This window comes from Rhodamnia argentea, chromosome 7, assembly GCF_020921035.1.
Source record: "Rhodamnia argentea isolate NSW1041297 chromosome 7, ASM2092103v1, whole genome shotgun sequence".
NCBI lineage: Eukaryota > Viridiplantae > Streptophyta > Magnoliopsida > Myrtales > Myrtaceae > Rhodamnia > Rhodamnia argentea.
In genome coordinates, this window is record NC_063156.1 from 15,944,099 (window position 1) to 15,959,260 (window position 15,162).

General features: G+C 37.0%; 1 protein-coding gene across 6 annotated transcripts in view; it reads right to left on the reverse strand.

The window, feature by feature from the left end:
- Window positions 1-15,162, reverse strand: part of LOC115748670 (protein SHOOT GRAVITROPISM 6) — a 43,913-nt gene that overhangs the window by 19,841 nt on the left and 8,910 nt on the right. For 5 of the 6 annotated variants that reach the window (XR_004016241.2, XM_030685234.2, XM_030685233.2 and 2 more), the window contains 18 exons: window positions 14,940-15,017; window positions 14,669-14,736; window positions 14,479-14,578; window positions 14,237-14,383; window positions 12,746-12,835; window positions 12,602-12,667; window positions 12,277-12,378; window positions 12,105-12,179; window positions 11,734-11,793; window positions 10,656-10,745; window positions 9,864-9,985; window positions 5,725-5,854; window positions 5,569-5,648; window positions 4,717-4,852; window positions 4,164-4,245; window positions 3,309-3,454; window positions 3,095-3,175; window positions 2,909-3,009 (listed from right to left, as the gene is read on the reverse strand). Coding sequence is in view for 5 of the 6 variants with exons in the window: in XM_030685234.2 (XP_030541094.1) it covers window positions 2,909-3,009; window positions 3,095-3,175; window positions 3,309-3,454; window positions 4,164-4,245; window positions 4,717-4,852; window positions 5,569-5,648; window positions 5,725-5,854; window positions 9,864-9,985; window positions 10,656-10,745; window positions 11,734-11,793; window positions 12,105-12,179; window positions 12,277-12,378; window positions 12,602-12,667; window positions 12,746-12,835; window positions 14,237-14,383; window positions 14,479-14,578; window positions 14,669-14,736; window positions 14,940-15,017 (1,754 nt within the window). In the remaining variant the exon portion in view is untranslated. The remainder of the gene's footprint in view (window positions 1-2,908; window positions 3,010-3,094; window positions 3,176-3,308; window positions 3,455-4,163; window positions 4,246-4,716; window positions 4,853-5,568; window positions 5,649-5,724; window positions 5,855-9,863; window positions 9,986-10,655; window positions 10,746-11,733; window positions 11,794-12,104; window positions 12,180-12,276; window positions 12,379-12,601; window positions 12,668-12,745; window positions 12,836-14,236; window positions 14,384-14,478; window positions 14,579-14,668; window positions 14,737-14,939; window positions 15,018-15,162) is intronic. The other variant, XM_048281690.1, reaches the window with a different exon arrangement.

Sequence of the window (15,162 nt, forward strand, 5' to 3'; positions counted from 1 at the left end):
TCATGAGGGTGAGGCAGTATCCAATCATCAAGGTTTGTTACCATCTGCTACCAAGCTTTTGTTCCTCACACTATCATACATCTCAAGTTTGAGCCCGTTAACAAAACTCGACCCGAGATTAATTGTAAAGAAGCCCGGCCAATTAAAGGAAAGTCTGCAAATTGGATCCTTGCGGACATCTGATTGTATGCTATGGAAATCAAGATTTCCTGTCCAGTGATAAGAGTCCAGGTTGCAGCAGGATTCCTGTTTTGTCATGATATCAAGTTGGTGTGGCCAAGAAATACACGGAAGTGAACTTCCTTTGACCGATCCAATTTGGATTTCTTCAAGTAGTGAGTAAAAATATATGTATCTCATGGCCTATTTCCTTGGTTAAGTCGGTTTGATATTGCCATACTGGAGTCAGGCATATATTTGGCTTCAGGTCTGTATATATCGGAATATTGTTCAGAAATGTTCTTTTATGCCTTTGGGATTGTCGAGTACAACTAGTTATTTTGCTCGTAATCCAAGGCGGGAGCTTCTTCATCAAATTACACCATGTGAAATTAGAGAGTGTCAAAGCAAATAAATCTTGTGGTAAGATTTGTATAATTCTTTTGTGAAATTGAGAGATTATTTTGTGAAGAATTATGAGGGATAAACACTGTTGAAGTTATTGGGTATAATTGGGGACCGGGAAACGCTAAAGAGTGTTCAAATGACTCCAGTGTAGTTATAATCCCCATAGCATCGCTTGATCTATAGTGGAATTTTGTGCCGTTCTCCTCGAGGACGTAAGTCACACCGACTAAACTACGTAAATCTGAGAATGTCCGATTTATTTCATTGTTCAGTTTACTTTATTGTTCGATCACTTTTTTGCATCACTGTTCGCTCTCCATAGCCAATCTCCATTGTTCATTCTCCAGGGTAAATAGCCCAAGTGACTTTGTTATTATCTGTTATTGTTGTTCCCATCACCTCCATCAGTCTTCATTGAGCTATGTTCTCCATCTCATCTATTAAGCTCCTTCACCTGTCATCCTCCCGCAGTCATAGCATTTGACCACGACTATTAAATGTGGTGCCGACTAGTATTATGTTTGGATTATTCCTATCTCTTCCGCACTTCATCACTTAAATGTGGTGTCAGTGTGGTAACATCTTGTCTCCGTGTAAGGTCCAGGCTATCCAGCTTACACTCTCATCATCTTCATTCCAGCTTAATGTGGCCACATCCAGTATCCTGTAATATCCGACTTAACGGTTACACCACACTTTTCCTTGAAGATTCAAGAGCTTTTATCACTGATGTTTGATGACAGTTGCATATCTTTATCATCCATATTCAGTTGAGGGGGAGTGTTAAAGAATATCTAGCATCATTATATATATTTTGATGGCCAAACAGTGTAGGTAAGTAGACAGTAATGGTTCGTAGGCAAGGGTTGCCTGTGTTGAATTAGGTAGATAGGGATCAGCGTATTAGGTTCACCTCTGTCTCCTTGCTCTATAAAAGGAGCCACCTAGCGATATTTTTGAGAGTGAAAGCAGTTTATGACATAGCCCTTTTCATTTCCCTCTCACTGTCCCTTCCTTTTTGTCCAATGTCAGCACACGCTGGTCAGCATTCATCTCTTCATCTTCATATCGCATAAAGTAAGAATACATGCTTAAGAAGCTTTCCAACCAAAGAAAGCAACCTGATGAGGATCAATTGCTTTCCATATGCATTCTAAGGATAAGCTATCCTACCACATGATCCAACTTCCCTATCATCCCGTAAAAAGATTTATAGAAACCATTTTAAAACAACTTATCATCAGAGAAATCACACATGCCTCTCTACTCGCAATAAGAACAAGTCTCAAAAACCGATCTTTTAGCGCCATATGGCCCCGAGAAAATTCTTTTTTTCTTACTGACATTACTAGAAGTGCCAACACAGAAAACACCCAGCCCTCTCTAATCCACCTCCATACCCTAGAACTATGTGTTGTTTTTTGTATTTCTGTTTCTCATAAATGTTCTTCTAATTCAGCGTAGAAGATAATGTTTTTAGAGGGTTGCATGTTCCACTGGGAAGAAGCAACTCAAACATGGATGAAGGCTTTTTTAAACATGGTATCACCATGTCACACAAAATCCATACCATCACCAGCATTGTGTCCTGGCCATATTTGACCATGTCTTGAGCAGCACAGAATGCTAAGCTCAACTCCCAATCACCCTCATGTATTAGTTTCCCAAACTACAATAAACTCTCTGTATATTTTCTTCCACTATATTTCACTTACTCCCATCAAGAAATTTTTAGCAAAGATATAATCACAGGCATGAGATAAGACATCTTTTATTCTTATGAAACACATAGACAATCGGGTGTGAAGAGCAACCTAGTACACGACACTAAACAAAAGGGGAAGTGTCTAGATACCCATTTACTTTTGGTCCATTCATATCTACATTCCCCAATCCTTTTGTATGGTTAGACATCCCCTTGTATTGTTTGACAATGCACAATGCACCCATCCATCCATTAATTGTTGATCTCTACCATCAACAAACCAATTATACTTTTGAAGAATATAAGACTACTTCAAAGAAAGCTGGAAGCTGACCTCCTCAACTAACCTTAGTAAACGAACAACCCATATACACCACTAAAATGACGAACACCTATCCTTAGTAAACGAACAACCCATATACACCACTAAAATGACGAACACCTATCCATAGATGGACAGAGGGTCTTGTCCATCTTGGAACGGTACAACAGGACCCAATTGTATTTTGAAAAAAAGAAATCAGGGAGTCAAGTTACTTTACAGGTAGAGATTGGCTATATCACCCAAAAAGAAAATGACAAGCAGTTGCTCTTTCTGGAGATTAGGTAATGCAGCAAACCTTAGATATTACGTACCTTGTGAGAAGAATTGCACATAAAAGGTCAATCAAGTTGTCTATCAGAGGATTTACAACATCAATAGGATCATTTGGTAGGGCGAAGAATCCCAATGTGGCCTGTCCAAATTTTTGAAAGGAAAGAAACAATAATAAGAGAAATGCAAGGTTAATCACTAGAGTATATGAGAGCACAGGTTTCAACCTTCAGCACATAGTTTCTTGTCTCAATTGTTAGCTTTGGCTCCACAGAAACTAAAGTAGTACAAGCACTCAAGGCAAGGGCCTGTACAATATCCAAAGAAAAGAAGTCAAAACTGTGGCAGAAAATAGATCATAACATTTATTTGACACAAAAATAAACAATTAAGGTACGTGGTAATACTAATTTGATACGAAGATAAAAAAACCAATGTTACCTGAGTACGTAGAAGTTCAAGATTGGAATCATTCCAACCATCATTACCATCCCTTCCCATCAATGTTAATACATAATCTAGCAATTGATCCCTTCTTTTCAGTGGGAATGGTGCACCACTTTCCGCAGCATTTATTACAGCGCGACCTGCATCAGAAACACACCATCAAAGCCACTGCATCACAAAACTAACAAGATAAACCAATGGTCATTTTAATTTAATGACAACAGAGACAACTCAATCCCTTCGGCTCACTGTCATCTAATTGTCAGAGCACAAAGTCAGGGAAGTATGGGTATATTGCTATCACAAGCCCTATAATTTGTTAAAGATGCACGAATATCCCTACCACAGTCTGCATAAACACCATCTTCTTGTCGTTTGGGCAATCATCTGAGTCAGCAACAATGCTCTCCACAGTATGATGAGTATCTCGGACACCCCTTTAGTATAATAAATGTGGAAGCTTCAAGAAACCACATGACTGGCCATGAAATTACTATTGATTTTGAAGATTCAACATGCCATGTCCCAAATCCTTCATTCATGAGTTCTCAATTGAAGAACTTGGGCACTCGCAAAATTTTCGCCATTAGAATAGCAGATTAGGGGTCTCCATTGGTTGTTCTAGTAAGTCTATTAACTTGTCAAGCATCCATTCCGAAGCAACTTGAGATTTGATATTAAGTTCACCTTCTAATTTTCTAACATCTTGATAGTCACCCACTTTTAGTCTATTCGTGTGTACTGTTCATAGACCCAATATTTTATAAATATTTCATTGAAACTTTCTTCCAGGCATGTCGCACAATGAAATCTGAAAATTAAATGATAAGGCTAAAACTAAGAACACACCTAACAAATCAATAGCAGTGATAACGGCCTGCTTTGCAGTAGGGTGCCTCACATGAAGAAGTCGTGAAAGCATATTGGTACCCTGCAGTAGTAAAATTGTACGACAAAACAATAAGCCATAAAGATCATGAACAAGGTTGTTCAAATCGTATTTTCTGTAGCTAAAGTCATACTTAAGCAGAAAAAAGCTAACATAAAATTTGCATATAATAATCAATAACCACAGTTTAAACTTCATAGGGCAAAAGAAAAGGGAAATCTATAGGTTGGTAACTCTGGTTGAGCAACTTCGCTATACGTTGATGCAGTTTGCGGTAAGTTCACTGACCTGTCCTTTCGATCAGTGCATGAGCTATTTTTTTCTTAACAGTTGATGCACTCAATAATTTTCCTACCAACTATCCCATGAAAGCTACTTAATGTATTTTCCACATTGCGCACACACATTGTCCTCCAATTCAGTCGTATAGATATTCATTGTACTTCTAGTATACTTCAGTTGACATCATACAATGATCCTCATAAAAAGAAGGTCAAGAAAGAGTGGCCATACAACAAGTGCATCAATCCTTGCTTCGATAACTGTTGATGGCGCATATCTTGCAGCATATCCATACATCAAAGCTAAAGCAGCGTGTATGTCATCAGACTCGATCCCTTTAAAACTATCTGAAAAGAAAGAAAGGAACCTGCAATAGTTGAAGTTGCACCCTTTATAGGAGATCAAAGAGAGTGAACAAATTCATCTAGACAAACAATAATAACACGCACGGAAACAATAAAAATAAAGGGAATGGCGGCACCTAGTTCAGCAATTAGCCCTAAAATAGGCTATTCAGTTTACCCCCCCCCCGTCCCGTCCCCAAACAATAAAAATAGGTAAAGAAAGAAGACAAAAAATTTCAATGTCATTTTCCCAAAACTGAGGGTGTGGAGAACCCGGGAACCTATGGAAATTGAGGGTACTATAGATCACAAGGTAGCGTTCAAGTTCAAAAAGATGGGAATCAGAGAATACATGGTAGGTTTCAGGGCATGGAATTATACCCACTGTGTACCCTGTAACATGTACAAAGGTACCTGAATGATTCAATTTCCAAGAAAGATCCGTATTTTCAAGGTACCAACTTTTACAATAATAAGTGTACTTAGTGCTTTGATACTTAAATAGTTCATGATTAAGTATGATTAATGAATATCCTTAGAGAACCTGCTAGCATGGCCCCACTAAGAGAACAACTAGTAGATTTTCATACTGAAGTTAGACCATGTTGATTGTTCACCAGCAGACGTGAAACAATCAAAAAGGCTGTTCAGAAAAAGAGAAGTAAAAGGAAAAACATCCTTCTCTTTAAGATGATTTCCACCTCTCCACATAAAACCGAAGTAAATACATTATACCCACCTCTGAACAAAACTTTGACCAACATTATCCAGAATATCCTTCAACTTATCTAGTACGGTATCAAGGTGAGATGCCGCAACCTGAAGCAGGGAGAAACAATAACTCAAGAAAGCAACTAAAACATAAATTAATAACGAAGTCCTAACTTTAGAGTACCAGTCCCATGGCTTTTGCTAAACCAAGCCTGTTAGTCGGATTTGAAATATTAGCTTGTTCATACATCCAGGCGATCTTGTCATGAACATAAGCTCTGTCACCAACTTTCTGAAGAAGCACACCAAGACACCTGTCAAATATATGGTGAAAACTATTAAACCATTTAACATAAGCATACACATGGTAATATTCCATAAACAAGTACCAGACAGATGCTTAATTAAAAATCATAGGCTGGTCTAGCTGCCAAAAATGTACAAATATACAAAGGAAACCAGCAAAGCGCTCAATATGGATGAGCCCAAGTGAAAATGTAAAATTAGATATCCAAAGAAAAAGTCCACTAATTTTCCAGCAAATATTAGCATTTTCAAAAATTAAAGCTCAAGGTACTAGAATTAGATGGAGAAGTTTAATTTTTAACCACTCCCAACGCTCCCCATGACATATACAATGGGCTTTGACCTTAGACTTGCTAAAATATCCAGCGTTTCTTGATTGCAGAGTTTGACTAGACATTCTATACATGTTGTCTCCCACTATCTAATAGCTTAAACTTTTGGGGTGCACTTTCTTCATAGTAATCGAATCCAAGTCTATTCTTCATGACCATTCAATGTTTTGTTTTGTATCAGGTTCTTGTCTATTTTTATCCCCATTCATATATTCACATACCATTCTTAGACCCACTTGCACGTGAGGGGAGGTTAAAGTGTCTCACATCACTTGTCTACAAGGCCTTACTATACCTTATGCACATATAGTACATGTTTAATAACCCAATTAAACGTTGAAAATTGACAATACAGCACTTCATAAGATTAAGCATTTTTTATAACCTTAATTAGCATTAACTAATAGGGTAAGCAAGGGAGGGTTAATTCATTAAACCGCAAAAAAAAAAAAGAATTATTTGTAATTACATTCTTGTCAAACACATTTCTAAAACCTACCAATAAGGACAATTTTTCTATGTATGGCAAGAAACTAGTAATATCCAGCTAACAATTTTAATTCTCATCAAACAACTTTATATGCATATATGGGGTATTTGAGAATATCAACACTTAAAATTTATTACTCAATTCTCTTACTAACTTTTCAGTTTCATCAAACGAGCTCGTACTCTCCCTCCACAATTGCTTAAACTTCAGGGTTGGACTTTCCATCATGACTAAAGTGCGGAAATTGAATATATTGGCTAAGAAAATAAGGGGCCAAGACCTCTACTCTAATACCACGAAGAATTTGTGGAACCACTACCCATTACTCTCAAAGTTTAAGCTTTTAGATGAAAGTGTTGGTTAATATGCAGACTCTAAAAACTAACAACAGAGATGAAACTTCATGTGGCTATAAACAAAATAACTAGAGTCATATGTCGCTCAATCAAATGTGATGTCAAATACAACTCATCCAAGTCCATGTTTTAATGCCCACTCAAACGAGGTTCGCGCACCATTTTTCCTCATGAAGAAAGAGAGTTAAAATGCAAATACAGGATGAATGGCCATTCACGCATCTCCTCCCATTTTAAATTTATCAACTTTGATTGCCTATTGTCATTTACCTAACCAATGCATTTTATGGTCAACAAGACAGACAAGCAACTCAACTCTCTCTATTATTTTCCCTTCTATCATTTAGCTCTGGTTAGGGCTTCTACAATCAGCCGCCCAAATGCACTTCACTTTTCCTTAGGGAAATTTTATGGTCCAGTCCAGCAATTTACAGGCCGGTCCTGTATAGGCTCCCTTTGTTTGATCACATGAGGTGAGTACGGTGTGTCTGACCGGAGACCCCGGTATATATATGGACCATCGAACAAAATGACAAAAAAAAATAAACTGTTGGATGATTATAAAAAGATAATAAATGGCGAAGATTTAAGAAATATTACTGACTGTAAGATTGTCCGATTTACTATCAATTAAGGCAAACTACGACATATGAGGACAATTGCTCGCTGATAGGTTTTTTAAATTTACAAACTACGAAGGAATGTCAAGATCATGGAGGCAATTGACTAAGAATAGAAAAAGATTTACAATAAATTCAAGTGGATTGTGTTTTTTATGGAAATTCATGATCACTAGAATATTCAATATTCAACCTTGCGAGACTTTAAGGTAAACTAATACAAGTGAAGGATGGTTACTAACTTGGTCACAAGGACTTTTAGGACAATTACAACTATCAAGGACACTACCATCACTCACGACAATTTAAGGTATTATGTTATACTATTGGGTAATTAGTAAGTGTTACCATTAATATATTCCGAACACTCTAGACAAATTATCGTCCATAAAGGAATTTTACTGGTTAAAGTGCAGACAAGTTATGACCATTATAGATAAGTTCTAACCCATACCTCCAAGTAAAAGCGACTCATAATAGTTTTACAATGAATTACAATAAATTAGGAAACTTCCAGCAAAACACCAATTCAAATGGGATCCTAGAAGCAACCGTTTTATATGGTTTATTACCCTCTAAAACATGTTACTTCCTGGATGTAGATTAACCAAGTCTCCACATGTCAAGAACCCCTACAAGTTAGAAAATAAATTCTTAGGAGGAAATGAAATATACCTTTTTGTTGGTGTCAGAACATTTAATCATGGGTGAAGCAAAAACTAAGACAAGCTTAGGGGTGAATTATTGATCTGTCACATAAGTTGTGCACGTCAATGGTGGTACAAAGGCCAACAACTAAGAGTATGCTTGAAAAGGTAAGGAAGAAGTTGACTTTAATGTTTCACCAATCATAGTTCTAAGTAGAGTACCCAAATCACAATTTCAAATGCACAAATTCACTCTAACTCATGGAGGACAAAAGGATGAATGAAATGTAGAAGTGCATCTAGTGTTTTCTAGGGCAATGCCACATTCAGGATATATTTCATAGGAGAGGATAAATGTTATGGATATCAAGAGAGAGGAGAAAGATATTACTCAATGATTACATCTTTACTCAAAAGGCTTAGTGAAAACATTGCATTAGAGCTCCATTTATAGCTTATTCAGTGACAGCACAAGACCCTAACTTAAGCTAATACTTACCTAACAGCTAATCCCTAACATCACTAATTGTACTTCACCGCCGTCCCTCGAGTAGAAGCATGCCAAGCTTGCAAGTAACATGATAATAAGAGGAAAAACTTCTTTCCACCGTTTATAGCTGAATCATCGTGTAAGCCGGACCTTACACATCATAAAGGATGTGGGTACATCAAATTAGATTTAGGACAACGACGATTATGTTAGTTGGGCCTTACACAACAAACTGGACTCTGCATCAATGCCTATGCTTCCGACATGTCTGGGCAGTACCTCCACTCAAATGATCTACCTACCTTACCTAATTGACGTCAACACAGGATTTGACAGAGAAGCAATGAAGAAACACAAGAGATTGAAAAGTTGACACCCTCTTCCTCACACAACCATGGTAAGAATACGTGAGTACCCAGCACCATACATTGCAGCAAATAAAACTACATCTCCCCTAAGAGCTCAAGCCTCGCTGCTTCCAATGTGAGTATGCCGGACATCAGCACTCATAGCTTCCTAGAAACTTGAATAACGACTTTGCTCGCAGCTAATGCTTGCAGTTGAAGGTAGGACTCAGATCAGATAACATCCACATTAGGCATTGCAAGTTTGGAGGACCAAATCTGGTGATTTTGTTGAAGAAAAGTTGTTGCTAAAGAAAGAAATAGAATCGGAGCACTTACAGAAACCTTATAGGATAGATAAGATACGCCAATTATTCGTAGTTATGAAACCGCATAATTTGAGCAATGAGAAAGAAGCACCTTGCTCATTAGATTTTAGAAGTCATCCCATAAGGTTCTTAATACTATCTTCAAGGTATTTGAAAGGATTTAGTTAGAACCTCCACTGATAATAAAATGGGGTGACAGAAACCTTACCCTCACTCATATTTGTGAGTTACAAAAGGACCAACATGAAAACACAGCAACATACTTCAGGGACCAATAACTAATTTCCAAACACATCCACATAAAGTTCGTAAGAATATCTTTCAAAGAATTTAACTGGATCCATTAAGAAATTCAATTTATGGAAAGAAGTGTTGAATAAGACAAGTTGTCATGAAACCAGATATTTACCGGTGAAGTAATGCAGAATGTTCGTCATCAGATACGTACAATTCGTATTGTCTGGTGAAACTATTTCCAAGAGAAATCACCCAATCAATGTCTTGGATCACATCCAAGGATTCAGTAAGGAACTGCCAACCAAAAACAACAATAGATATTGTTGGCTCATAGTACTATGACTATGAGAAACATTGTTTGTGTATAATATTGCTATGGCTTCATCATTTCCATTATCAAATATAATACAGCCAATATTGTTTGCACAATAGAAGTGTCTACCACATTAAAAAGCAAGGATTCAACAACAGGACAAGACCATGATAGATGTAGATACTAGACAGACAATCATCCCAAACTATTCCATGAACAGAAACACCAATAAAAGCATGACAAGAAAGAAGACCTTTAAGCTGGCAGACAAACTGAGCATTTTTAAAATCAATAACTTTAATGAACACGGTATCCCTCATATGGTTCATCCCACTTACATTAACTTGTCAGAAACTTATGATTAAAAATCCTTTAATTTTATTCTGGTTCTTCTCTTAAATTTTTATAGTGCCTAATTGAGTGTCTTAGGATATCAGGCGCATTAATTGTTAACATGCGCTTATTACAATGGTCACACAATTCAAATCATCTGTCACTCAATAATCACAAGTACCATGATGGTATTAAACATCACGAACACCATTTCAAGAACAAAATCCTCTTTCAATAGTTCACTTTTTTATTTGAAACTATTGAACACCACCTTCCAAGGTAAAAAAGCCACTAAAGAGAAAAAAAAAAGAAACATACATTGATAATCATGTCATCCCACGTTTCTTGATATGAAGGATCTAGCTTCAGGTCCTCTGTGTCGCTAACATATGCCTTCATTTTTGGAATCTAGAGCTTCCAAGAAGAAAACAAATCAAACTTTATGAGTAACCATTTTTTATAAAGTCTCTTGTAAATTACAGCCCCACCCAATTGACAAGGAAAAATTCAAATAATGGCTATTTTCTAAGGGCAATCACTAGAAGCTAACGAACAAACTGTCCATAAAAGACGAATTACGCATGTGCCCAACAGAAAATCAGATAGGATCCATCAATCTCATAAATCAATATATACACAAACATCACTGAATGCACTGCTCAAGCCAGTGTCTGGTTGACTATTGTCAATTTGCTGATTTGTCCCATAAAAAATTTACATGGTATGCTCAACCGCCAAGATTTTAGAACATGAACAAGAATACTAAAGTGATGCAGGAGAATGAAGAGTATACTTTACTATTCACACATTACACCATGGTTTGGAAGATTCTTTAAGAGGTGAAGAAATAAGAGGACAAGGAAATGATTTCCCTCCTGTTGTTTGGAAGTGTAGGAAGTTTAAGTGAAGAACATACATAAAGAATATGATTTTGCTAAGGCTTCTCAAAAGGGAGATGAACAAACCTCTCCAGCAGAAGAATACGCAGAAATTTTCTTCACAGAGAAGGGTTTGGTACACTTGACAGGAATTGATGAAAGAGCAAATTTAAATTGAAGTTCTTTGAAGTCATTACTTAAGTTTTAAGTGTCCTTAAAGTATTGGTTTATTGTCCTGACTAGGTCCAATAAATAAAAGATTAAATGCCTATTTAGTTTTCTTTAAGGGTGAACAGATTAGAGTTGTCATAGTTGAGCAAAGTTTCTTTCAAGAGAGTAGTTCGTTCTTTTTTGTGGGCTTGAAGTCTAGAAGACAATTTTTTAGATTGTGATTCCTTTGGAGTTGTTCTTGTTTTGCTTCTTCAAATCTTTTCTTGGAACCAAACACTTTGTTCAGGTTGTTTCACCTACATAATTAAAATGCAAACGGTAATATGTATTTTCATCGCTGCACTTACCTCATCCTGCCAGAACAAGTTGACATTTCTTGGAAAGAGAGGTGCCAGGTAATATAAAACCTGCAACATAAAAAAGTCGTGTGCGAAAATGACTGAACACTTGTATAACAGATTAATTATTTTCTTGCATGCTTAATTGTTCAAAAAGAGAAAAGACATCCACCCACTATCATATTACCATATTATCCTCGTCCAAAACAAGAACTAAGAAGTAGAGTAATTCACCTAGCCAAACCACTATACATCTTATAGGAAAATCCTTTCTGCCATTCAAACTCTTATTTCCCGTATGAAGCTAATGAAGACTCCAGACCTAACATAGACAAACTCAAGCTTCTGATAGACAGCATAAAAAACAGAGCCATACTTACTGTTAAAATATGAGTTGCCAGTTGCCGTCGTTCTAAAGGATCATGAAGAAGAACCACCAAGCGGGCAAAAAGCTCCTAATTGTTTCAACACGCACATGATGATAATTCTCATCAGACATTAGACAATGCAAGAAGAATTAAAATTCATTATTAACTCTGGCACTGCACCCACCTCAGCAGAAGGAATATCAGGACGAGCTTTGCAATCACTTAGCATGGTATTGGTATTATTGTAAGTTTGATGTCTGCATAGTTCTGAGATGCATCTGCAGACCTGTCATTAAAGAAAATAAACCCCTACAATCACCTAAGAGAAGACAACCCTAACTACATGCATCCATCCACTTAAATATGGACGTTTTTCAACCCAGTAGACAAATGTTGAACAAGTTGGTCAGAAGGCAGCTAGACTTAAAGTAACAATGGATTCAGAGTAAGAGTATCGCTGCTATCAACACAATGACTCATGAAACGGAATATTTAGGAAAAATACTAACCGTGGCCACTGCACTTGTATACGTACTTGGAATTATCGTCTTCAAAAGAAAAGGCCACAGAATATGCTGCCAGAAACATAGACATCAGTAAAGTCGACCAGAAATAGACCACAAAATAACATGCCTAGGAATGAACTGGCCTACCTCCATTTCAGGAATTGTTATAGTCAGCAAAAGAAGACCTTTTTCGCAAATTGCCCTTAATTCAGCTGGATTAACTACACCAATCCTCACCTGGAAGCCAACAGCATGGTATTTAATGGTTGCACATGTATATCACCATACAAGCAATGATGATTGTAACTACATCAAGTAGTTAGGCCCAGGTCCAGACTTCTCATCAGAGATTTATAGGAAAACAAGTCTGGCTTTCAGCCAATCAAAACCATGTGAAAGCTCAAACCCAAGGCTGTTTTCCAAGATTTTCGTGTGATTTTAATTAATTTTCTTTTTTAATCCCCCAACCTCTTAAGGACCAATCACTTTGGTCATTAATCATGAGACTTCCAACTTTGCTCTAACTTAACACAATGCCTAAAATACAAGATGCAGAACACTCTTTGCAAATCGTTTGACTGCTTCGTAATTCCTCTACATCTCAACTAACTTGAATAAGGGCGAGAGTAAGAAAATGCTTCTTTTGTGTATGAACAATTTAGTGATTCAAAAGTTGTCATTTCAATTAACAGATCCAATCCTGGCTGCCACAACTTTCTGTCAGAGAGGTACTCTGTCACCCATGGAAACCAGAGCAAAAAATTGGTTGACTGATGTGAAAGATAATAATAGCACCGCTTGACAAAACTTCTTCCTTCACAGACGTCATAAGAAACTTCACCCAAGTGCCTATCAAGCTCCAAATGCAGCTCTGAAGGGTCTCTAAGTTTTTTCAGATCTTCCCAAGCCCCAGGAGAATAGAAGTTTGTTCAGATCTTCCCAAGCCCCAGGAGAATGGAAGTCAATAGACTCACATTAGCTTTCCAACTAGCTCGCACGATATTAACATCTCTCTTATATTTCTGCCAAGCGTAAAGGTATTCATATTACAAATCTTACTAAAACTGCTCGTTTTTTATCAGAAGCTTGTGATTTAGTTTTTGATGCAGCAAGTAGAAAAGTACCATAGAACAAGTCGAGAGTGCAAGTCACAACAGTTTCAAACTATGGTTCGTATCAGTTTTACATTATTTTCTCCAGTCTCCAGTTATCCATCCATGTGATTAGGTCCAGAAGTAGTATTCCATGTGTAAGTTTAGGCTTAAACGCAGAGAAATATGCTAGATATGCTCTGTAGGCCTGTTTCCTAATAAATAGGATTCACACAAGCGGCAGAGCTAAGTTAAGATATTCTATTGATGATATTCATGTGGCCTATTTATGAGGGGTTAAACTTTTTTTCAGAAAAAAATGGCCATTCAACAGCATCCATGTTATGCAAATAAAGGGCTATAGACACCTTAATATCAAAGGGAGATAATCCATCAACTTATTTGCATAGGAAAACTCAAATGCCAATCACAAGGAGCAAGGAAGCCATCCATCTGAAAGCGTTCTTTATTTTGTTAACAACTAAGATTATATTCATAGGCAGGCAGAACTAGCAGGAAATTAATCATTTAAGAGTCAGAAAAGAACCTCCAATCTCCTATTCTGGATCTCCTTTAAGCTTTCAAGATCAGTTCTCTGATAGTCCGACAAAGCACAATGGCGGACTAGGTACTCCACAAACAATTCCCCAGATGGACCAACCAAGTAACAGTGTGAAGCCATGACTACAATCAACTGCAATCAAACAAATTACCATGTAAGATGACTAAATGGAGGTGTTACACTGCTCCATACAAAAGAAACAGGGACCATAAAACTAGCTGCAATACCTCTGAAAGTGCCTTTCGCACACTCAAACTTTGCTCATCTAGTAAAGACTTCATAACTTCTACTAGTGAAGGCCTTTTGCTGTGCCACGCTTCAGACAACCTTCAATTTAAAACAGAAAGAAGTTCAACCCAGCTAAAAAGAAAAAAGCAAAGATGAAACCAAAAAAGCTCTGGGATAAAAAGTAGAAACCTCGGCACAAGATGCTTCAGAACACAAATTGCACCAAAAGTCAAAGGTTCTTCTTTCAGCCTGCATTTCTAATAAAAAACAATACAATCTCAGCTGCATCTAAGACTATTTGTAAGTAAAAGCTAGATTACAAGCTAATAATAGACACGTATCCGTTTTGCCAAACTTCTAAACCTAGTAATCACATCCAAACTCTATGCAATAACAAAATAACCACTGACATAACACAAATGGAGATCCAATAAGTGGTTTGTCATTCAAAGTAACTCACATTCATGAGGAACCCAAACAAGTCTTCAGGATATACAGAACCAACTGTCAAAAAGCAACGTTGGACTTCATTGTATGTCTGCATGAAAATAAAATACATGAAAGGTAGATAATAAGAAGGATTTTCTGGACTACCACAAATTATTACAGAGCACATCAACTTATTCACTGAAATGACCCATCGTCAGTCTAGTTAAAGAAAAAAAGAAGTGGTCCTTGCTCAA